The 25,071-nt window shown below is 39.6% G+C and overlaps 1 protein-coding gene across 3 annotated transcripts in view; it reads right to left on the minus strand.

Moving 5' to 3' along the window:
• Window positions 1-24,540, minus strand: part of ESR2 (estrogen receptor 2) — a 67,382-nt gene extending 42,842 nt beyond the window's left edge. The window contains exons 1-3 of one of the 3 annotated variants that reach the window (XM_039242159.1): window positions 24,133-24,539; window positions 21,426-21,598; window positions 8,097-8,213 (exon numbers count right to left, since the gene is read on the minus strand). In XM_039242159.1, the coding sequence (XP_039098090.1) occupies window positions 8,097-8,213; window positions 21,426-21,598; window positions 24,133-24,494 (652 nt within the window). In that variant the 5' untranslated portion in view covers window positions 24,495-24,539. Of the gene's footprint in view, window positions 1-8,096; window positions 8,214-21,425; window positions 21,599-24,132 lie in introns of all 3 variants that reach the window. The other 2 variants (XM_039242157.1, XM_039242160.1) reach the window with 2 other exon arrangements.
• Window positions 24,541-25,071: the final 531 nt, after the last annotated feature.

Consider the following 25,071-nt stretch of genomic DNA (forward strand, 5'->3'; position numbering starts at 1 on the left):
AAAATATATGATAAATTTTTTAAAGCGACTGAAAGAAAGAGAAATTGATAAATACATTATTATAACAGATATTTTATTTTAAAGATTTTATTTTTGGGGGGCGCTTGGGTGGCTCAGTCGGTTAAGGTCATGATCTCACGGTTCGTGGGTTCGAGCCCCGCATCGGGCCCTGTGCTGACAACTAGCTCAGAGCCTGGAGCCTGTCTTCGGATTCTGTGTCTCCCTCTCTCTCTGACCCTCCCCTGCTCACGCTCTCTCTCTCTCTCTCAGAAATAAATAAAACATTAAACAAACATTAAACAAAGCATTAAAAAAAGATTTTATTTTTATTTTTTTTAATGTTTTTTACTTATTTTTTTTTTTAGGAGAGAGAGAGAGACAGCGTGAGCAGGGGAGGGTCAGAGAGAGAGGGAGTCACAGGCTGAAACAGGCTCCAGGCTCTGAGCTGGCAGTCAGCACAGAGCCCGACGCGGGGCTCGAACCCACGAACCACGAGATCATGACCTAAGCGAAAGTCGGACGCTTAACCGACTAAGCCACCCAGGCGCCCCAAGAGATTTTATTTTTAAAAGTAATCCCTACACCCAACATGGGGCTCAAACCTACAACCCCAAGAGTTGCATGTTCCACCAACTGAGCCAGCCAGGCACCCCTATATGGGTATTTTGATGTATCTTCCTCAGCAACTGACAGTGTAAATGGGGGACGGGGGAGGGGAGGAAGCAGAACACAGAACATTGGGATTGTACAATTCACTTGCACTATAAAAACTTACGGAATTTGTAAAAATTATCACATACTAGTTCATGAATAAAATTTTAACTAAAATTGGTATCGTATAGATCATATTCTCTGATCACAAAAAATAACAAAAACATAACCCAAGCCCCTATAAAGTATAGCACAAAAATACTTCTAAAAATCCATTGGTTAGGAGCACCTGGGTGGATCTGTTGGTTAAGGATCCAACTTCAGCTCAGGTCATGATCTCGAAGTTTGTAGGTTTGAGCCCCCGCATCAGGCTCTGTGCTGATAGGTTGGAGCCTGGATTCTGCTTTGGATTCTGTGTCTCCCTCTCTCTGCCCCTCCCCCACTCACACTGTCTCTCTCTCTCAAAAATAAACAAACATTTAAAAAAATTAACAATCCATTGGTTAAAGACAAAAATACAAAGTGAAAATTAAGAAAGACATATTATAAGTCAAGATGTCATGAGCATGGGTACAACTTTTACATGAATCCTCCCCCCACACACACACACAGAAAAACACCTAAAATATCTGCAAAATGCCTTGTTTCTATATTCTCACCATTATGTTTGTTCACTAAATTCAGTTGTCCACATTTTAAAAAGAAATTAAGAGGTATGAGTACATTTAAATTACTTGCTCTCAAGAAAATTTACCTGAATTTCTTATCCTTGGCTAATCAAACTAGAAGGAAGGCCTCTATCTAGAGATAACTGAATCAAACTATTTACTAAAAGAATTAAAAGCCTAAAATATAATTCATTGTGTTAGTAACCAGATATACAGCAATAGGTATTATTTAAGATCAATTATACCCCCCAGGTACAAAGGAACAAAATGTTTAAGAAAGCACCTGTCTGATCACACATCTGCTTTTTGTAAGGTATATGAGGAAAAGGAATTTACCAAACAGGTTTACATACAAAGTGAAAGGTTTTGAATCCACAGATTTGATCACCGTTCACTGACAAAGCCCTAAATACTGGGCCTGGAGTCCTGGGGATTCTAGATCGATAAAATAAAGTCCTCGACAAGGAACTCACTGTTTTCTACCAAGGACGTTTCTAATGTCATGGCTTTTACACTGGAATCTAGGCAGTCACTTGATGTGCCGCTGAGCAAGCTTGATGAGGAACTCTACCAAACAGGAGTGCTCCACATTATTAAGTGGTAATATGGGCGCCTGGGTGGCTCAGTCAGTTAAGCACCTGACTCTTGATTTCAGCTCAGGTCATGATCTCACAGTTCATGAGATCGAGCCCTGCATTAGGCTCTGTGCTGACAGCAGTAAGCCTGCTTTGGATTCTCTCTCTACTCCCTCTCTCTCTACCCTTCCCCCACTTATGCATGCGTGCTCTTTCTCAAAATAAATAAATAAACTTTTAAAAAAACAGAAAGTGGTAAAGAGCTCCAGTGAAAGGATGTTGATGAAAATGGTGAGGACAATGACAAAAACAATGATGATAATGGTAAATGATCAAAATGACAGCTCACGTCTACTGGAAGCTTCTACGTGTCAGACACTGTACAATGTATACAGATTATTTCATCCTGAAAACTGCCCTAGGAGGCAGGTGTTATTATCATCTCCATGATACAGAGGAGGAGCCGGGCACAAGAGGGCTCAAATAACTTGCCCAGGGTGGAAAAGCTAGAAAATAGTGAAAGCAGCATATAAACTCAGGCAGTTGTCTGAATCCAGAGCTGGCAGTGTTACTACTTTATCCCACCTCCCTATCAAACCCCTTTCATGTATATATAGCAGATGAATAGAGAGGTGGCATCTAAAGATACAGATTTATTCTCTCAACACAGGAAAAGAGACCAAACACATGGCCTTTTGGGTTGTTTTCCTGGCTATTTACATTTCAGCGTATCCTTACAGCAAAGCCTTATCCCTGAAGTTAGTCTGGGTGAGTATCTTCCCACCATTTAAACAACCATATTAAAACCTCAATAGGAAACCAAGATTGGTGTGGAAGAAAACGGTGATAACAGACAAGATGGAATTTCAAAATAAAAGGGAAATGGTGCAGAAAGATGCAGGTGGGGTCCTTACTCCTCCAAGACTGGATAGAAGGAAGAAGATGGGTGGAGGGCTTATCAAGAGGGCACACAAGAAGAGGGCTGGAAAAGGGGGGGAAGCATGGTTAAAGAAAGTTCACTCCTAACGGTCCTTCTCTGTGGTCCGTAAAGGGCTATATATCCACCTATTTGCATATTAATCCATCTCATCACGCGATATCCATAGATGATAAAATGTTTTTTCTTAGAAAGCCCTACCCAATTTCTTTTTGGCCAAATTCAATGACCTTTTCTCTGGTTCTCTTTTCCATGAAAGATTTTCTTTCCAAATTTATTGTGATATAATCGACATACATCGTTGTGTATGTTTAAGGAATACAGTGTAATGGTTTGGCTTGGGTACACTGTGAACTTACCCCCAGTAAGTTTAGTCAGCATCCGCTATCTCATATACATACAAAAAAGAGAGATAGTTAAATTAAAAAAAATTTTTTTTTTCTTTTGGAACTCTTGGGCTTACTCTATTAGTAACTTTCATGTCTATCATACAGCAGTGTTGATGACAGTGTGCTGTATGTTACATCAGAGAGCTTATTTATCTTGTAAATGGAAGTTTGTACCCTTGGTCACTTTTCTCTAATTCCCTCTCCCCCCACACCCTGCCTTTGGTAACCACAAATTTTATCTCTTTTTCTATTAGTGTAGGGTTTTGGGAGGGGTTTGGATTCCACATGTAAGTGAGATCAAACAGTATTTGTCTTTCTCTAACTTACTTCACTTAAGCATAATGCCCTCAAGGTTCATCCAAGTTGTCACAAATGGCAGGATTTCTTTGTAGGCTTTTCTTTTTTTAACGGCTGGATAATATTCCACTTATACACACACACACACACACACACACACACACACCAACTTCTTTATCCATTCATCTGTCAACAGACACTTAGATTATTCCCATGCCTTGGCTATTACAAATAATGCTGCTATGACATGGCGGTACAGATATCTTTTTGAGTTGTTATCATGAAAGATTTTTTTTTTTAGATGTCACTTTGGAGACCACTGATCTCCATTTGGCTTTTTTTTAATTAATTTATTTATTTTTTTACTTTTGAGACAGAGAAACAGAGCATGAGAGGGGGAGGGACAGAGGGGGAGGGAGACACGGAATCTGAAGCAGGCTCCAGGCTCTGAGCTGTCAGCACAGGGCCTGACGCAGGGCTCAAACCCACAAACGTGAGATCATGACCTGAACCAAAGTTGGAGGCTTAACCGACTGAGCCACTCAGGCTCCCTGAAAGATTTTTTTTAAGTTTATTTACTTATTTCGAGAGAGAAAGCCCAAGTTTGGGAGGGGCAGAAAGAAGGCAGAGAGAGAGAGAGAGAGACAAAAAAAATTCCAAGCAGACTCCACATTGTCAGCACAGACATGGGGCTTGAACACACAAACTGTGAGATCATGACTTGAGCTGAAGTTAGATGCTTAACCAACTGAGCCATCCAGGTGCCCCAGAAAGATGTTTTAAATACATCTCTGTACCCTGCCTTGCAAGACTGTACTGTTGTCAAAACTCATAACTTAATGTGAGCTTTTCAAAGAGAGAGGGGAAAGGAAGGAAAACTAAAATTTAGTGCCAAATACGGTACTAGGTCTTTATATTTTTTTTTCACATGTATTCCTCACAAAACTCAGTGAAGCAGATATCTTCTTTTCAAAGAACAGAAAACCAAGGGCCAGAAAGGTTACATTTGAGCACAGTCTCAGATAGCAAGAAATAAGAAGACAAAAAAGGAGAGCCAGTCTTCCGGAGTCCTGTCTTCTTGTTCTCCCACCACACACACCGCCCACTGCAGGCGGATAACACATGTGCTCCTGCTCTGGTCCCAAACTACCAGGGCTACACCTGTCCAACAGATCATAGTACAATAAAAATGCTCTTCTCCTTAGATGAAATTGTAAATCGCTTTTTAAAAAATATACACTCACCTTAAAATATTAACTTCAAATATGAAATCTTTATTTGTAATCTTTTGTCAGAGGGCCAAGGCTTTCTCCTTAAGCTCATCTGCCAATTAAATCACAAGTAACTTTCCTACATAAACCACATCCATGATACACAGCCTCTGAATTTCCAATTTCCACTTCTTTACGACAGAGCAAGAACTTAGACACTCATAACACAATCCAAATTCAGAATTTTTCTAGGTTTGTGATCCCCCCTCACCAATATCATTCATACCTAACTCAATAGCTACTAGTCTTTTACGATTATTGGTGGTGGTGTTACTGTTGTTATTTAATGTAAGTGCTACACCCAACATGGGGCTCAAAGAAAGCCCTTATGATCCTGAGATCAAGAGTCATATGCTCCACCAACTGAGCCAGCCCAGTGTCCCTCCTTTCCAGTTGTATTCAAAGCTTTCACAGAAATGATTCTCTTTTCCTACTCATATTTCATGTTTGCATAAATTCTAATTAAATTATGTAATTTGACAGTTACAATGAGTATAATAGGTTTTGGAAGAAGCCCACTGGTTACTAATAAGGATATAACTAAAGTGGTGGGAACAGAAATACTTGAATGTTTTAAACAGTAACCAATACACACTGAGAGTTCATGGGCATTAGCAGGGTATTTTACAAATAAAACAGGAAATATCAGTAATTAGGAAGCCAGAGAAGTATGATCAAATAAGAGGACTTCTGCTATACTATAATATAGACAGATGAGGTGTCTTATCTATTACATACATAAAGAAAAAGAAAAACCAATCCATATCAAAATAATATCAGCATTCTTCACAGAGCTAAAACAAACAATCTTAAAATTTGTATGGAACCAGAAAAGATCGTGAATAGCCAAAGCAATCTTGAAAAAGAAAACCGAAGCTAGAAGGATCACACTCCTGGACTTAGATGTATTACAAAGCTATAGTCATCCAGGCAGTATGGTACTGGCACAAAAACAGACACTCAAATCAATGGAATAGAATAGAGAACCCAGAAATGGACCCACAAACATATGGGCAACTCATCTTTGACAAGCAGGAAAGAATATCCAATGGAATAAAGACAGTCTCTTCAGCAAGTGGTGCTGGGAAAACTGGACAGCGACATGCAGAAGAATGGACCTGGACCACTTTCTTACACCATACACAAAAATAAACTCAAAATGGATGAAAGACCAAAACATAAGACAGGAAGACATCAAAATCCTAGAGGAGAAAGCAGGCAAAAACCTCTTTGACCTTGTCCGCAGCAACTTCTTACTCAACATTTCTCTGGAGGCAAAGGAAACAAAAGGAAAAATGAACTCTTGGGACCTCATCAACATAAAAAGCTACTGCACAACAAAGGAAACAATCAGCAAAACTAAAAGGCAACTGGCAGAATGGGAGAAAATATTTGCAAATGACATATCAGATAAAGGGTTAGTATCCAAAATCTATAAAGAACTTTCCGAACTGAACACCCAAAAAACAATCCAGTGAAGAAATGGGCAAAAGACATGAATAGACACTTCTGCAAAGGAGACATCCAGATGGCAAACAGACACATGAAAAAATGCTCAACATCTCTCATCATCAGTGAAATACAAATAAAAACCACAATAAGATACCACCTCTCAACTGTCAGGATGGCTAACATTGACAACTCAGTCAACAACAGATGTTGGAGAGGATGTGGAGAAAGATAATCGCTTTTGCACAGCTGGTGGGAATGCAAACTGGAGCAGCCACTCTGGAGGTTTCTGAAAAAATTAAAAATAGAACTACCCTAGGACCCAGCAATTGTACTACTAGGTATTTATCCAAGGGATACAGGTGTGCTGTTTGGAGGGGGCACATGCACCCCAATGCTTATAGCAGCGCTATCGACAATAGCCAAAGTATGGAAAGAGCCCAAATATCCATCAATGGATGAATGGATAAAGAAGATGTGTTATATACATATAATGGAGTATTACTCAGCAATCAAAAAGAATGAAATCTTGCTATTTGCAACTACATGGATGGAACTGGAGGGTATTATGCTAAGGGAAATTAGTCAGAGAAAGACAAGTATCATATGACTTCACTTACGGGAGGAATTTAAGAGACTAAGCAGATGAACATAAGGGAAGGGAAGCAAAAAGAATATAAAAACAGAGAGGGGAACAAAAACATAAGAGACCTTTAAACATAGAGAACAAACAAAGGGTTTCTGGACCGTGGGAGGGGGATGGGCTCCATGGGTCAGGGGCATTAAGGAATCTACTCCTGAAATCATTGTTGCTCTATATGCTAACTAATTTGGATGTAAATTAAACAATAAATAAATTTAAATATATATATGTATGAAGTCTATGTAAAAGACGAGAAATTATAAATATTAAAATTAAAGGTTCTATATCATAGCAAATACAAAAAAAAAAAAAAAAAAAAAAAACAACCCAGAGAATATTCAAAAGGCAGAGCTACCAAGAGACTGTCAGGGTGAAAAGAGATTTTTGTTTAAAATTTTTTAAACAGTCAGAAAGAGAGAAATTGCAACTAACCATAGGCAAAATACTGACTAGAGAATAACAGGAAAACTCAGGCAAAGCTGCTGTGAGTACACATACGAGCAAGTATGTACAGACAGTGAATCAAAAGTCAGCCGGGTGGGGAGAGCATGAGGTAGGCATTATTGCCAGATGTTATACTAATGCACCCATTTTTCTTTCTTCTTCATGTATGTGTCCATCTAGGTGTGTATACACACACATATGTATGTTTATACACATGTATGCATACATACATGCTATCACACAACAGAATCTACATTCTGTGTGCTTTCCATGGTTCTATCATGTTTCTGACACCTGTATGTACCTTTGCTAGAAAGCTAACAGAGGGCTAGGCAGGAGTCTTTCCCAGAGCTCTCCAAGTAACCCCCAAGATATTCTACTTTTATGCCACAGCTTTGACTGTGAACATTTACCCAAACTTCATCCTTAAGACTCTGTGAGGCGTCGGGCAGATGGTCATCCAGCCCATTTGAGCACTTCAGTTTCTAGAGCTCCCTAATTCCTGCAGTAGCCTGTTGTGTTGTCAGACCACTTGAACTGTAGACAATTCTTCCCCATAACGGGCCAAAATGCGCCTCCTGTGACTTGTTCCTGTTCACCTCAGCTCTGTCCTCTGCAACTATTGGGAATAAATCAACACCCAAGTACTTGAAGATAATTACCAAGTCCTAAGTCTCCTCCCATCCAGACTACAAGTCCCCAGCTCCCCCACCTGTCCTGATTGAGAGCTGTGGACACGCCCCCATACGATGAAACAGGAGCGAGCACTCACCGCACTTCACCATCCCGACCTCATAGCACTTCCGCAGTCGGCAGGCCTGGCAGCTTTTGCGCCTGTTCTTATCTATTGTGCACTGATTTGTAGCTGGGCAAATATAATCATTGTGTCCTACAGCAGGGGGGAGGGGGGGACAAACAAAAAAGGCAGGCTATTGTTACAAATATTTTGATGAAATATCTTCCAGGTCAAAAGCACCGATAATGCTACCCAGCTGAGAGGTAGGGGGCATCTTCTTAATGATAGGTCTAGGTACAAAGGCCAAAGTTCAGTCCCATCAATGCCTTATTAGTGAGTAAAGAAAATCTAGGAATATCTCCATATCCTACTCTTTGACTAATAGGCTATTCTCTGCATGTTCTTAAGAATTCTCAAGAGGTACATTAGAAATATGTAATGTATCCTTTGGACATGGAAAGTAAGACAGTCATCTGAAATTGGTTCTGCAAATCACAGAACTCCTCAAGGATGGTACGTGTGTATCAGGTCACCAAATTCAACTGCTTACATTCTTTTATACATATCCCTCTTTGGGATTTAACATGATATATATTTTTTTTTAATTTTTAAACATTTATTTTTAATATTTTTTATTTCTTTTTTTTTTTTTTCTAGGAGAGAGAGAGAGACAGCGTGAGCAGGGGAGGGTCAGAGAGAGAAGACGACACAGACTCTGAAATAGGCTCCAGGCTCTGAGCTGGCAGTCAGCACAGAGCCCAATGCGGGGCCCAAACCCACGAACCGCGAGATCATGACCTAAGCGAAAGTCGGACGCTTAACCGACTAAGCCACCCAGGCACCCCTAACATTTATTTTTGAGAGATAGCATGAGCAGGGAAAGGGCAGGGAGAGAGAGAGCCACTGAATGCGAAGCAGGCTTCAGGCTCTGAGTTGTTCTCACAGAGCCCAACACAGGACTCAAACCCACAAGCTGTGAGATCATGACCTGAGCCGAAGTTAGATGCTCAACTGACTGAGTCACCCAGGCACCCGTTATGGGAATTCATAGTCAAATAAGAGAGCGAAACTAATCAATAAGAGGATAATGAAATTAGCAAACTGAAGAACCAAAAGAACGGCCACTTGATGCTGGCTGTGGTTATTGTTCTCAATTCCCCACTGCCTCCCTCAGCCCTGCGACCCTGCAATGCACTAGAACGGCTGGAATGTGTTTGCCCACCAACTGATGTTGAGTGTGGCAATGAAACTTGCTTTAGCCAATGCTTTGTAGGTGGATGGGTTACTCCAGCACTCTGGCTTGGCCTCTTGAGCTCCCAAGAAGAAAAAATAAGGCCTCAGGTAGTCGTTGGTCCAAGGAGAATACAGAAACATGTGGTGCAGACTTGAACTCTACCCAGAGCTCAGAGCCATGCCTTGTTAAGTAGAGGCACGCTACCCAGCCCCTAGACCAAAAAGACATTGTTCCATGATTGCACCAAAATCAAATTTTATCATTCTCTCCCGCTTTAGGTAAATTCCAGTAACACTTGTTCAAACACAAATTGAAATCCAGTTGTTTGTGGCTTTACCACCATTTCCTGAGCCAGCCTGGGGTAAGAGTAATGGTGTAGACTGCACAGCTCTCAGAGTAGTAAGACAGCTTATCCCAGAGATACAAGCCCACTCTCAAGTGACCCTCATCCCAGCCACGCACAGGAAGCCTGATGCACCAACGTTCTGACAACCTACTGATTTCTAGATACTTTATCAATATTTCACTTAATCCTATAACTTCCCTATAAAGAGCTATCATCCCCATTTTATAAAAGAAAACGTGTAAGGTCAGTTCAATCATCTCTTTAAGATTATGGTTTTAGTATTCCATTCTGTACAATACATTTCTACAAACTTAAGCACTTAAAACAAAACCAATTCATTATCTCGTTTCTGTGAGGCAAGAATCCAGGCATAGCTTGCTCTAGTCGAGGTTGCAAAAGGCTGCAATCAAGGTGTTGGCTGCGCTGTGGTTTCACCTAAAGCTCAGGGTCCCCTTCCAAGCTCATACAAGATGTTTGCAGAATCAGCTCCTTGAAGCTGTCAGACTGAAGTTCCCGTTTTCTTGCTGGCTATCAGCAGGATACTGCTGTCGGCTCAGAGAGGAACCAGTGCCCTACCCAAAAGCAGTTCACAACATGATGTTTGCAGTCTTCCAGGCCAGAAGGGGCACATCTCTGACTTCCAGTCCCTCTTCGCTCTGGTCTGATGGAGTCTTACATAATTCTAGTGTAATCACAAGACTCCCCCACCACCACTTGCCATAGCAGGTAACCTAACCAAGGGAGTGACTCCCATATTTATAGGTTCCACACACACTCAAGAGTGGGGGGTAATATACAGTATGGTATAAATCTTTTTTAAAGGAACAGATAAGTATCTTGTTATTCCTTTTATCCTCACTTAAAACATTCAAAAATAAATTATATGCTAAAAGTCAAGATACATTCCCAATCAGAAATGTTCAATTGTCCTCTAAAACATAATGCTTTATGGCTAGAAGGTAAATGTAATTCCACAGTACTTTCCAGAGGGGTGGCAATCTTTTGAGGACCTTCTAAAAATTCAAAGAATACATGATGTCATCCCTTTTGGTTTTATAAAGAGATTTATAACAATAAGCATTTAAGGGACAATGAAGGTTCACTTTTTTCCTTCATTTTAAAAGATCATTTTACTTAAAAACAATGAGACAGCATAGTAATGAGCACACTAAATAAAAATAGCCTAGAAAATGTCTTACACAAGAAGGCCAGGGTAATTGAATTCACTTCTGGCAAAAAAAGAAAAAAAGTCCTCCTTGAACTACACGAGCAACCTCACGTATTAAAATGGTTTTCTCAGGGAGCCTGGATAGCTCAGCTCTTGATATGAACTCAGGTCATGAGATCGAGCCCTCCATCAGGCTCCGTACTGAGTGTGGAGCCTGCTTAAGATTCTTTCTCTCCCTTTCATTCTAACCCTCTCCCTCACTCATGTTCTCTCTTCCTCTCCAAAAATTAAAATAAAATATCTTTATTGTTCCATGCATCAGCCTAAGAGGCATGCTATTCCATACTAACAGAATGGCTAGAAAAGTTCAAAGCAAAATAGGTAGCTAATTCTTTAAGATATAAAGCTTTATATGAAAATGCGCCGTTTATTAATTTTTAAATTTTTTTTATTTATTTTTGAGAGGTAGAGCAGAGAGAGAGGGAGGCACAGAATGGGAAGCAGGCTCCAGGCTGTGAGCTGTCAGCACAGAGCCCGATGTGGGGCTTGAACCCACGGACCGTGAGATCATGACCTGAGCCGAAGTCAGAGACTTAACCAACTGAGCCACCCAGGTGCCCCGAAAAATGTGCCTTTTGTAATCTGAAGCATAAAAGCTTATCTGTATATTCTACAAAATTATTGAGTGACTTGGAATACCTGTTATCATTCACATCCAACAACAGAGAGGGGAGAGACCACACTGGACTGAGATCAGATCCGAGTTTAAGCTCAGTTCAGCTTCCAGGTTTTGTCACCTCAACAATAGAGCAAGGTTTATCATCCGCACCCTCCCTGGCGCGCTTATCCCTCAACAGCAGGAGTCAACCTTGTGTTTTGTTGCCTCGGGACATACATGGTGACTTCAAGGCCAAATGAATCCCAAGTAATGGAATATGTGGCTCCAAGATAAGGAATCTGCCAGCTGTCGGAGCGGCCCATTTAAAGCTCAGACTCTAAAGTTGTAAGAAACAAAGAATTAAAGATCTTTGAGCCACACTCCAAAAGATTTCAAAGGACAATGATAAAAGGACTTTCAAAGGACAATGATAAAAGGTTAATACAAATACCAAAATGAAAAATGAATAGAACAGTATTACTATTATATATGAATGCAAAATAGACCAAAAGAATGAAATTTAAAGAAATACCACTGAGAAATGTACCGTGTGTGTGTGTGTGTGTGTGTGTATAACAAAACTGTAAACAAGATACAAAAGACTTAAATAAATGGAGACAGATTCTTGATACAAAGACTATTAAAAAGATTTCTTCCAAAATAATTCTTAGGTTTAATGAAATCTCTTTTCTTAACATTAAGGAGGGGAGGACACTTAATAAAATTCTTCTAATATTCCTATGGATGAATAAACCAAAGAAAATAAACAGAATACTTATAAACAGGAAGTATTTATACTGGTATGTATTAAAATGCATTATAATATAGTAAAAGAGAAAACTATAATAGTTAAAATAATGTGGCACCTATATAAGAATGAAGAACTAGATCAGTAGAACAGAACAAAACATTAGTATATAAAAGAAATTAAGAGATCATGTATAGAGAGGGGAAAAAATCAACACATGAAAAGACGCTCAAAATCATCACTAATCAGGGAAACACAAGTTAAAACCACAATGAGACACAATTTATAGCCAATAGCTGACAATATCACATTTTTACAAGGATGTAGACCAAATGAAGTCTCATTGTTGTTGAGAATTCAAAATGATTCAACCACTTTGGAAAGCAGTTTGTTAGTTTCTTATAAAATTAAACATACACTTATCACACAACCAGCAATTCTACTCCTAGGTATTTACCCCAGAGAAACAAAAACATAGGTCTACAGAAAGGGAGATGCATGAACATTCACAGACGTTCCATTCAAAATAGCACAAAACTGGAAACAACTCAGATGAATACGTGACCGGTGGTATGCCTCAATACTGGAATAACCCCAGTAACAAAAAGGAATGAACTACTGTGCATGCAATACAGATAAATCATAAAAGCATCATGATAAATGAAAGAAATGATACACAGATGATTACATACTCTATAATTATAGGGCATTCTAGAAAAAGGCAAAACTATAGGGACAGAAAATATGTCAATGGTCACAGGGCCTTAGGAGGTTGGGGGACAGATGGCCGCAATGGGTCTAAGTGAACTTTGGGGCTGATGGCAACATTCCATATCTTAATTATGATGGTGGTTAAATGATCACATGCACTTTCAAAATTCATAAAGCTATACAAATAAAATAGGGGAATTTCATTATATGTAAATTATATCTCAAATTCAACTAAAAAAATAAGCTCCCATATTTTAAAAAAATCAATAGTTATATAATAAAACAATATGGAGAAAATTGACTTAAAGACATTTAATTTTTTTCCCTTTTTTTAGCTTTATTTTATTGAAGTAGAATTAACATACAAAGTTATATTGGTTATATCGGGTTTTTTTAACCAGAAGATTGGTTTCTTTGGAAATAACAAAGAATTACAATCCAGAACAAATAGGCTGTGGTAAAACCATAGGCAAGTCTGAGAGACAAAAGCTCAGATATATAACATTTTGATTCAACAATTCTATACATTACTCAGTGTTCTCCAAGTGTAGTCACCATCTGTCACTTTACGTTATTACAATATTATGTTCCTTATGCTATACTTTTCACCTGCAACTTTATTTTAAATTAATCTTCTTTAAGTTTGTTTATGTTGAGAGAGAGAGAGAGCGCGAGCGCTCGAGCATGAGCAGGGGAGGCGCAGAGTGCACACATGTGAGAAAGAAAGAGAGAGAGAGAATCCCAAGCAGGCTCCACACCAACAGCATGGATCCCAACATGGGTCTCAAACTCATGAACCAGGAGATCAAGAATCAGATGCTAAACTGACTGAGCCACCCAGGCACCCCATCTGTGACTATTTTTTTTTCAATACATAGATCTTTTTTCTTAAATAGTTTATCGTCAAGTTGGTTTCCATATAACACCCAGTGCTCATCCCAACAAGTGCCCTCCCCTATGCCCATCACCCCCCCTTTCCCCCACCCCCATCAGCCCTCAGTTTGTTCTCAGCATTCAAGAGTCTCTCATGGTTTGCCTCCCTCCCTCTCCCCCACTATTTTTCCCCTTCTCCCTCATGGTCCCCCATTAAGTTCCTCCTAATCCTCCTATACGTGCAAACATATGGTAGCTGTCCTTCTCTGCCTGACTTATTTCGCTCAGCGTTACACCCTCAAGGTCCATCCATGTTGCTACACATGGCCAGATTTCATTGTTTCTCATTGCCATGTAGTATTCCATGGTATAGATAAACCACATCTTCTTGATCCATTCGTCCGTTGATGGGCACGTAGGCTCTTTCCATGTTTTGGCTATTGTTGAGAGTGCTGCTATGACCAGTGGGGTACATGTGCCCCTATGCATCAGCACTCCTGTATCCCTTGGGTAAATTCCTAGGAGTGCTACTGCTAGGTCACACCATCTGTGACTATTTTATAACTGGAAGTTTGTACCTCTTAATTCCCTTTATGTATTTCACCCATCCCCCAAAACATCCCTCTTCTGGTAGCCACCAGTTTGTTCTCTGTATTTAGGAGTCTGGTTTTTTGTTTCATTGTTCATTTGTTTTATTTTTAGATTCTACATGTAAGTGAAATCACGTGGTATTTATCTTTCTAGGTCTGAGTCATTTCATTTAGCATTATATCTTCTAGGTCCAACCATGTTATCACAAATAGCAAGATCTCATCCTTTTTCATGGCTGAGTAATATTTCAGTGGGTGCATGTGTGCATGTGTGTGCGTGCGCATGTGTACCTTCTTTAGCCATCTACTGATGGACACCTAGATTGCTACCGTATCTTGGCTATTTTAAGTAATGCTGCAATAAATACAGGGGTGTATTATCTCTTTTTTAATTAGAATTTTTATTTTCTTTGGAAAAATATCCAGTAGTGGAATTATTAGATCTTTTGGTAATTCTATTTTTAATGTTTTGAGGAACTTCCATGCTGTTTTCCACAGTGGCTGCACCAATATTCTCACCAATAGTACATGAGAGTTCCCTTTTCTCCACATCCTCACTAGTACTTGTTTTTTTTTAATTTTAGCTATTCTGACTGGTGTCACAGGATATCTGATTGTAGTTTTGATTTGCATTTCCCTGATGATTAGTGCTGCTGAATATCTTTACATGTGTCTATTGGTCATCTGTATGTCTTCTTTGGAAAAATTTCTATTTAGGTCCTCTGTCCATTTTTCAATTGGATTACTATTATTTTTGAGTTATAGTTCTTTATATGTTTTGGATATTAACCACTTACTGGATGTATCATTGCAAATACCTTCTCCCATTCAGCAGACTGAATTTTTGTTGTGTTGATGGTTTCCTTTACTGTGCAAAAGCTTATCATTTGGGTATAATCCCAATAGTTTATTTTTGCTTTTGTTTCCCTTGCCTCAGGAGACATATCTAGAAAAATGTTACTAAGGCTGATGTCATAGAAAATTACCATCTATGTTTTCTTCTAGGAGTTTTATGGTTTTATGTCTCACACACATTAGGCCTTTAATCCATTTTGAGTTTATTTCTGTAGATGGTATAAGAAAGTGGTCCAGTTTCATTCTTTGCAAGTTGCTGTTCAGTCTTCCCGGCACCATTTATTGAGGAAATTGTTTTCTCCCCATTGAACATTGTCTCTTTTGTCAAGGATTAATTGATCTTATAATCAAGGGTTTATTTCTGGGCTCTCTATTCTGTTCCATTAATCTGTGTGTCTCTTTTTGTGCCAGTACCACACTGTTTTGACTATAGGTATGTAATATATATTCTGAAATCTGGAATTGTGGTCTCCTTTCTCAAGACTGCTTTTGTTATTCAGGATCTTTCATACAAATTTCAGTGTTATTTGTTCCAATTCTGTGAAAAATGCTGTATTTTTGCTCTTCCAATCCATGAACATGGAATATCTTTCCATTTGTTTATATCATCTTCAATTTCTTTCATTAACGTTTTATAGTTTTCAGAGTACAGGTCTTTCACCTTCTTGGTTAAGTTCATTCCTAGGTATCTTGTTATTTTGGTGCAGTCATAAATGGAATGGTTTTCTTCATTTCTCTTTCTGCTACTTATTAATATATGGAAAGGCAACACATTTCTGTACATTAATTTTGTATCCCTTAATTTATCTTATTTATCAGTCCTAATGATTTTGGTGGAGATTTTAGGGTTTTATATGTATAGTATCATGTCATCTGCAAGAAGAGTTTTACTTTTTCCTTACCAATTTAGAGGTCCCTTTTCTTTCCTTGTGTGATTGCTGGAGCAAGGACTCCCAGTACTATGTTGAATAAAAGTGGGGAAAGTGGACATCCTTGTCTTGTTCCTGATCTTAGAAGGAAAGCTCTGTTTTTCACCACTGAGTATGATGTTAACTGTGGGTGTTTCATACATGGTCTTTTTTTTTTTTTTAATTTTTAATGTTTTATTTATTTCTGAGAGAGAGAGACAGCATGAGCAGGGGAGGTTCAGAGAGAGAGGGAGATACAGAATCTGAAGCAGGTTCTGGGCTCTGAGGTGTCAGCACAGAGGCCGATGTGGGGCTCAAACCCATGAACCGTGAGATCATGACCTGAGCCAAAGTCAGACACTTAACCAACTGAACCACCCAGGCACCCTTGGTCTTTATTATGTTGAGATATGCTCTAAGCCTCCTTTACTGAGAGTTTTTATCAACAATAATGATATGATAAATACATTTCATTCTCACTCATTCAACATACAAAAAGAATTGAGTGTCCATTTTTGGTTACTGCAACATATTTTATATTAGAGGATGCAAAAAAATATGAAGAGTCCAAAAAAAATGATCATTTACACATTAAGCAATTATAAGAGCATAGAGCACTAACTCTTTCCCTTCTGCACACGCAGAATGTGACATTTCTTTCCCCTTTCCCAATAGCTCCTTGACTCATGTGGTAGGAAGGAAGGATATATGGAAAGCAGAGGAAACTCCCTTGTCATTGTAACCAGCCATAGGCTAAGGGTTCAAAGATATTTCAGGAAGAGATTTGTTTTCCCCCACAGCAGATAAAAAGGATCTTTTTCAAAGGATATAGTTAGCTGTTTTAGGTCAAGATTTCCTCAAGGAATAAAATTCTAGAATCTCAGTAAGCTAGAAAATTGTCATCATATCAAGAGTTCAGTTCTGAATTTTAGATATCTGGATTGTTCTTACTATATAATAGTAATATTAGTAAATAATATAAATAAATATTTATATTATTTATAAATATATAAATATATAAAAGTAAATATAAATATTTACTTATTAAAGTATATAAGTATATATTATATACTTTATAATATATAAATAAATATAAGTTAATAGTAAATAATATAATAGTAATAATAGCAGGGAAGTAGGCCTGGCCTTATAATCTACTACTGCAATGATCATAAATAAGAATATCTAAGCACTAAATATGTTAAATACAGAATTACAAGTTTTGTGTATAAGAGCAATTATAAATAAGCAAACAACACAATTTATGTTTTGATAAATTGATGACATATGCTTTCTTTATCGGTGATGCTTTCTTCTCTCAATAAGAAAATTAAGATTGGAAATGGCAGAGGGCCCTCATCAATCTAACTATGAAGATTTTAAAGGGAGTAGGTTTAAATGAGATTAGGATTAGAAAAAAATACAAAGTAAAAGATGTTGATATCTTAATATATAAGAGTTATAAAGACAACTGGAATATCTTAAATTTGCATGATGGTTATAAATGACCAAACATTTTCACAAAACCAACCTCATTTCATTTCTAGAATAACTTTGTAAGTATCTCCATTTCACAGAGGAGGAAACATACTAAAAGTCATAGAGCTACTAAATGGAGGACAAAGAGGTGGTCATCTATACAGTAAGATGAATTTCAGGGGATCTGCAGGAAGGCAACTCTTTACTACTAAATTCTACCCTTCAGCACCTTCTCGATTCTATCAAGAGCCATCCCACCATCATGATTACATATGCCAAATATTAAACTAAGTCAAAGGAAGAAACAATCTTCCTAATTCCTAATAAGTACATTTTTCCAAGCTTTTTCTTCGCAAGGGTTATAGCTAGGGATTTCTGGGGTAGATGGTGAAATCGGACTCTAAGTTCGCTTTGTCCCATGGATACAACTAGGTAACACCCATATCAGTGTTACTAACACAGAAAATAACCCAAAGACTATGAGGACAGACTCTCCACAGATAAATGTAGAGAAAAGGCCATAATGAAGAGGGTAGGAAGGGTGGAAAGGCAATCAGGAGCTAAAAAGACCTGTAGAACTGTCCACAGCAGGGGAAGGACCCATGGGTTTGGAGGCGGGGGGGAGACAGACTATCATACCAGGCACCGCAAGTAAAGGGAATGCACATGGGTATGACAAATTCCCATTAACATTTGGCTTTGAAAACCAGAGGAGGATAATTTCATAAGTTCTTTCAATCAGGGCTTAACAGGTGGAACTCAAAAATCAGCAGGCTTAGGGGCACCTGTGTGGCTCAGTCAGCTAAGCATCCAACTTCACTTCAGATCATGATCTCATGGTTGAGCCCAGCGTCAGGCTCTGTGCTGACAGCTCAGAGCCTGCTTCAGATTCTGTGTCTCCCTCTTTCTCTGCCCTTCTCCCACTCACGCTCTGTCACTCTTGCTCTCTCTCAAAAATAAACAAACATTAAAATATTTTTTAAAAAATCAGTTGGCTTAGCTCTGGGAGAGCTAGGAAGACAAGAGGGAATGGAGACTCTGTCCTTAAAGAGACAGCACAACAAACAGTCCCATGGAGATACACCACAAAAGCAGCTGTTTGAAAAATGCCTGGGGTATATGGAAGGCAGATTTGTTTACTAATCTCAGAGTGTGTGCTAGAGGGGCAGGAATCATTGGGAGATTTCTCCAGGAACAGAGGAGCTGGTGGGTGCCATTCCCCTCCCAACACCCCAGTCTAGACACACAGACACCTGCAAAAACCAACACAGTACCAATACCCTCCACATAATTTGCTAACAGCAGACCTACCCTGACCCATGTTCTCCTGAGGACTTGTTCCCCCTCCAATATGCCCTTGGCCAGAGCCCATCCCAAGTGGTACCCCAAGCTTGACAGTGTGCAAGCAACCCCGACAGGGGCCGACACCACTCCAAAGTGACTCTTGACCCAAGGAGAGGGAAAGATAACACACCAGTCCAACTGTGGCCCCAGCAGTGGGTTCAGCGCAGACACCTGATCTGACTGCTGGCCCCACGCACCAACAAAAGTTCTCAAAGGATAACTCATGGAAAGTGCCCTGTAGTTCAGTGCTACTGCATCTCTGGCTAATGCCTGGTCTGACTCAATTCAAACCAAGGTGGCCCCAGATTGGCTCACTAACAACAAAGGGACCCAAGCTAGCCCCCAACAGGCAGAGAGCCACTGCAGACAACAGGACGGCCAAAGCAGCTGGGCCACTATAGTGGGTGCACACAGCACACATAGGTGACATCCCTGAAGCCCCAGGTGTGGTGGACAGGAGACACTGCACTCCAGGGCACTATAGGACCTCTTCTTCATAAGGCCACTACTTTCAAGAGCAGGAGACGTAGCTGACTTTCCTGACACATAGAAACAGACACAGAGAGTGAGACAAAATGAGGAGACAGAAGAATGTGTCTCAAATGAAAGAGGACAAAATCATAGCAAGAGACATAAATGAAACAGACATAAGTAGCATGCCTGATGGAGAATTTAAACTAATGGTCATAAAGATACTCATTGGACTGGAGAAATGAGTAGAGGATCTCAGTAAAACTCTTATCAAAGAATTAGAAAACAAAAAATAGTCAGAAATGAAAAATTCAATCGCTGAAATTAAAAATACACTAGCGGCTGTGGCACCTGAGTTGCTCAGTCGGTTGGGCATCCAACTTCAGCTCAGATCATGATCTTGCAGTTTGTAAGTTCAAGCCCCATATCAGGCACAGTCTGACAGCTCAGAGCCTCCCTCCCTCCCTCTCATAAACAAACATTAAAAACTTTTTAAAAATACACTAGAAGGAATAAATAGCAGACTAGAGGAAGCACAAGAACAGATCAGCAACCTGGAGGACAGAGTAATGGAGAGGAATCAAGCTGAACAAGAAAAAAAAAAAAAAATCAAACTAGACTTAGGGAACTGAACGACACCATCAAACATAATAACATTCAAATTATAGAGATCCCAGAAGGAGGAAAGAGAAAAGGGGACAGAAAATGTGTTTGAAGAAATAATAGCTGAAAAATCCTGCATCTAGAGAAGGAAATAGAAATCCAGATCCAGGAGGCACACAGATACCCCAACAAAAATCAACCCAAGGTGGTCCACACCAAAACACATAATAATCAAAATGGCAAAAAGTAGTGATAAAGGGAGGCTTTTAAAAGCAGCAAGAGAAAATAATTACATAAAAGAGAAACCCCCATAAGACTGTTAACTGATTTTTAACAGAAACATTGCAGGCCAGAAGGAAGTGGCATGATACACGCAAAGTGCTAAAAGAAAAAACAAACAAACAAAAAACCTGCAACCAAGAATACCTTATCCAGCAAGGCTATCATTCAGAATAGAAAGAGAGATAAAGTGGGGCACCTGGGTGGCCCTGTTGCTTAAGCATCTGACTCCTGATTTTGGCTCAGGTCACGATCTCATGGTTTGGGAGTTCAAGCCCTGCATCAGGCTCTGCGCTAACAGTGTGGAGCCTTCCTGGGACACTCTCTCTCTCTCCCTCTCTGCTCCTACCTCATTTTCTATGTCTCTTTCTCTTTCTCTCTCTCTCTCTCTCTCTCTCTCAAATAAATAAACAAACTTAAAAAAAAAAAGTTTCCCCAAACAAAAGCGAAGCACTTCACGACCACTAAACCAGCCCTACAAGAAATGTTAAAGAAACTCTATTCTTTGAGTAGAATAAGGGAAGACAGACCATAAGCAGAAGAAAAGTAGGAAGCACAAAAGCAGTAAAATTAAATATATCTATAAAAATCAGTCAAGGAATTCACAAAATAAAAGGATGTAAAGTATGACACCATAGATCTAAAACATAGTGGGGGAGGACAGAGGGCGGGGCGGGGAGGGGACTAAAGAATGGGTTCAAACTTAAGGGACCATCAACTTTATAATATAAACTACTATATGCATAAGTCGTTATATACAAACCTAATGGTGACCACAGATCAAAAACCAGTAAGAGATGTACAAAAGTTGTAACTAGGCATCTTTTCCCAAGAAGATGGTGATGGGTGATGGTGGAAAGAGATCCATTCAAGTTTTGGAGCTCTGGGGTAAGATCTGCAATTAAACGTAAGGGGCTCTACACTTGAAACGATCTACTCCACCATCCACCCCATCCCCCAACACACGATCCACTGACCTGCTCGTCAAGTACTTTGTGTAGTACACAGGCCAATGGTGACATTTCTGCCACATCGTCTGCAAAATTATTTGAAAGCAAAAGTGGAAAATGAAAGAAGCAGCCAACAATACTCTTGTACCTTGAATGCTTCTTTTAAAAAAGGCCTTACATCCTTCACACGACCAGACTCCATAGTGATATCCAGATGCATAATCGCTGCAGACCGCACAGAAGTGGGCATCTCTCTTTGAACTTGGACTAGTAACAGGGCTGGCACAACTGTTCCCACTAATCTTCCGTTTCAAGGTCTCTCTGGGGGCAAAGAAAACATTCATTGTAAGACAGCATTAAGGGGAAAAGATGGACTTTCTAGAAAAAGCAATAGCATGAACACTGCCTAATTTACCTCTTTGCTCTCCAGAGCTCATAATAAATAAACTCCAGGAAATCTGATGAAGCACAACCTGTATTGCTGATATCATGAGATGGATAGAGTCACACTGTTGGGAATGACTGATATTTGAAAGTAGTTAGGTGAGTCTATGCCCATCCATGCAATGCTGATGATCACTAGTAACTATAGACGGCCAGCTGTAGCCATCAGGTTGTACATCTCTGAGTGTAATAAGTGACCAGAGTAAGCCTTACCCACAGGTCCGAACTACAAGCAGGTATGCAGTGGCCTTCTATAATTGCTAATTCATCAACACTGCATGGATGGGCCTAATCTCACCTAACCGGTTTTAAGTATCAGTCCACAGTCCAAGTGTTGCTAAATAGCCCATCAGTGTGCCCATTTAAATGGGCACCAAAAACTTCCATTCTGCAATTTAAGATGAAGGTCTAGAATGAAAATAACTTTCAGAGGAGTAGCAGCAGATAGACTTTAAGTTACACTGAAGTGAATGCTATACTCTGGTTTAGAGAGACAGAGGAAGGGTAGAGAAGGGCCAGGAAGGGCAGGAAAGGACAGTAAAAGTCAGGGAAGGCCAGAGACAGCCAGTGAAGGCTAGGGAGAATATAAGGAGAGAAAGGAAAAGAGAGAAAGGAGACAAGAGGTGGAGAGAGTAGGCACGTGCCTGTCCTCAGACAAGGTTCTAAAGGAAGCAGGTGCTCAGTTCTGGGGAAAGGGTGAGATGCAGGGGCTGTGGCCTGGTGAGCACAGGGCACACTGGGGGCTGGTCACAGCATGGACTTCCATAGAGGAAGGGACAGCCCATGAAGGCAGTATTAGCAGACACTAAAAGCACACCTGGCTAGTTCCTAATTTTGCTAAGGCACTTTCTTTTGGAAAGGAAATGTTAGAGATATAATTGATTTATAAATGAAAATCCTTTTACTATGGGTTAATTTACCCTGATATTAGAACTCTGATTAGATCTCATGCTCAGAAACAAAATATTTCTTCCCTTAAAGGCTAAGTGAAAAACAGAACTTTAAGAAAGTTATCTACAATGTTTATATTCTCTTTTACGAACAAAGCTTTTAAAAAGAAGAAAAATAAAATTACTGTGTAACATAGCTTTCTCAAAGTGTTACGGCAGCATTTGAAAGTAACAGATTTTAATATCCAATATGCAAGAACTTAATACTTTGGTTGTTCTAGAAATTTATCTCCCCCTCATCCTTCTCCCTACACCTCTTCCCTCCATAGCTATCATTATCATTAAATACATTACAAATTAAATGGACATTACCACCATGTTACCTTGCATTTGAAGAATACAAATATTCTTTTTAACTTAAAGAAATTTCAACTAGGGGCGCCTGGATGGCTCAGTCGGTTAAGCATCTGACTTTGGCTCAGGTCCTGATCTCACAGTTTGTGGGTTCGAACCCCGCATCAGGCTCTGTGCTGACAGCTAGCTCAGAGCGTGGACCCTGTTTCAGATTCTGTGTCTTCCTCTCCATCTGACCCTCCCCTGCACATGCTGTCTCTCTCTCAGAAATACAAATAAATAAATAAATACATTAAAAAAATTTTTCAACTAAAGTCTACATTTAGGTGGGACACATTGTGTCATGAATACTCAACTGTATTTTACTACAAGATAATAAAGATCTAACTTAAGAGTAAAGTAAAAATTTTTTTAATGTTTACTTCTTTTGAGAGAGAATACACAAACAGGGAGGGACAGAAAGAGATGGGGCGGGAGAGAGAAAATCCCAAGCATGCTCCACGCCGTCAGAGCAGAGCCCAAAGTGGGGTTCGATCCCATGAACTGTGAGATTGTGACCTAAGCCAATATCAAGCATCAGATGTTTAACTGACAGCTACCCAGGTACCCCTAAAAATTTCTTTTTCAAACCCAAATTACTTCATCAAGAGAAACGTGAGTTTGTATTTCAAACTCTAATGTCTAAAAACAGTAGTCATGATAGTGAATTTTCCCCAGGACCCAGATCTACAAGCTTACTTTTAAAATGAGGATTAGAGGGGCATCTGGGTGGCTTAGTTGGTTAAGCGTCCGACTTTCGCTTGGGTCATGATCTCACAGTTCGTGGGTTCGAGCCCCGTGTTGGGCTCTGTGCTGACTGCCAGCTCAGAGCCTAGAGCCTGCTTCAGATTCTGTGTCTCCCTCTCTCTCTGACCCTCCCCTGCTCACACTGTCTCTCTCTCTCTCTCTCTCCTAGAAATAAAAATATTTAAAAAAAAATAAAAAATAAAATGAGGATTAGAATAACAAAACAGATATTCTAGAATTCAGAATATATGTGTTAGGTGCTCTAAGTAATCTATGTGATGAATAAAGACTTTGACTACTGCATATCTTTCATCTCACTAAATCATAAAATGATTTGAATAATACCCCTGAAGTACAATTCAGAATAAATACTGGACTTACCTGTGTACAGGTAAGGTGGGTTCTAGTGACCTTGCTTCACTCCAAGGACTCTTTTGAGGTTCTGCATACAGAAGGGACGACTGGCAATGGATTGCTAAGGGAGAGAGGTGTCCAGGAGTCGGCCACAACACATTTGGGCTTGTGGTCTGTCGACCAGGTCCACCTTCTGAGCTAGTGGCACTGCTGGGAGCACCGTAATTCATCAGAGTAGGGCTATAGAATGTCATGGCTGAATATTCATGGCGGCTCTCCACGTAGGAGGAAGGTATATAAATGGGGCCATGCTCCAGGGGCAGGATGGATTGACTGCAGTTGTAGGAGGCAGGAGAGTGAAGGCTAGATGGGGAGTTTTTGATATCCATGTCTTGAATAGGTAACAGCTGAGGAAACTCTTTGTGAGAAGAGGCACAAAGGGACATTATAAGGTTCTCAAAGACTCAAGGGCTGTAGAGAAAAACAAAAGACATTTCTAAATTAGAGCTATAGGCCTAACTATTAAAAAGGTCCAAACAGATTTATTATGTACACACACACACACAGCTTAGAAACACATCTGAAAGACAGACAAAAAAATATTAACCTCAGGGGGCAGGAATGGGAGGCATGGAACTCTCATTTGTTACTTTATTCCCTTTTTTGTCACTTTTGTCATTGTTAGCTCCAAGAATTTTTTTAACCACAAGAATTTATTGTAAAAATATTTTTTAAATTAAAAAAATGCAGGATTGAATTAAAATGCCAAGGTTGGTTCCCCCCCCCCCCCCCTTCTGGAATAGGTAAGAATGAGAATTAAAGAAAACCTTGAAAAGAGCAGGTCAATGGACCTGGATAGCATTAACAGATATTCAAATACACAATGAATCAATCACCAGTAATAAACAAAAGGAACGACAGGCCACTGCACTCGTGTCAATGAACTTATTGCTTCTCGGGGTTAGC

Source organism: Hyaena hyaena, unplaced genomic scaffold (genome assembly GCF_003009895.1).
Source record: "Hyaena hyaena isolate Hyena2069 unplaced genomic scaffold, ASM300989v1 scaffold_208, whole genome shotgun sequence".
Classification (NCBI taxonomy): Eukaryota; Metazoa; Chordata; class Mammalia; order Carnivora; family Hyaenidae; genus Hyaena; species Hyaena hyaena.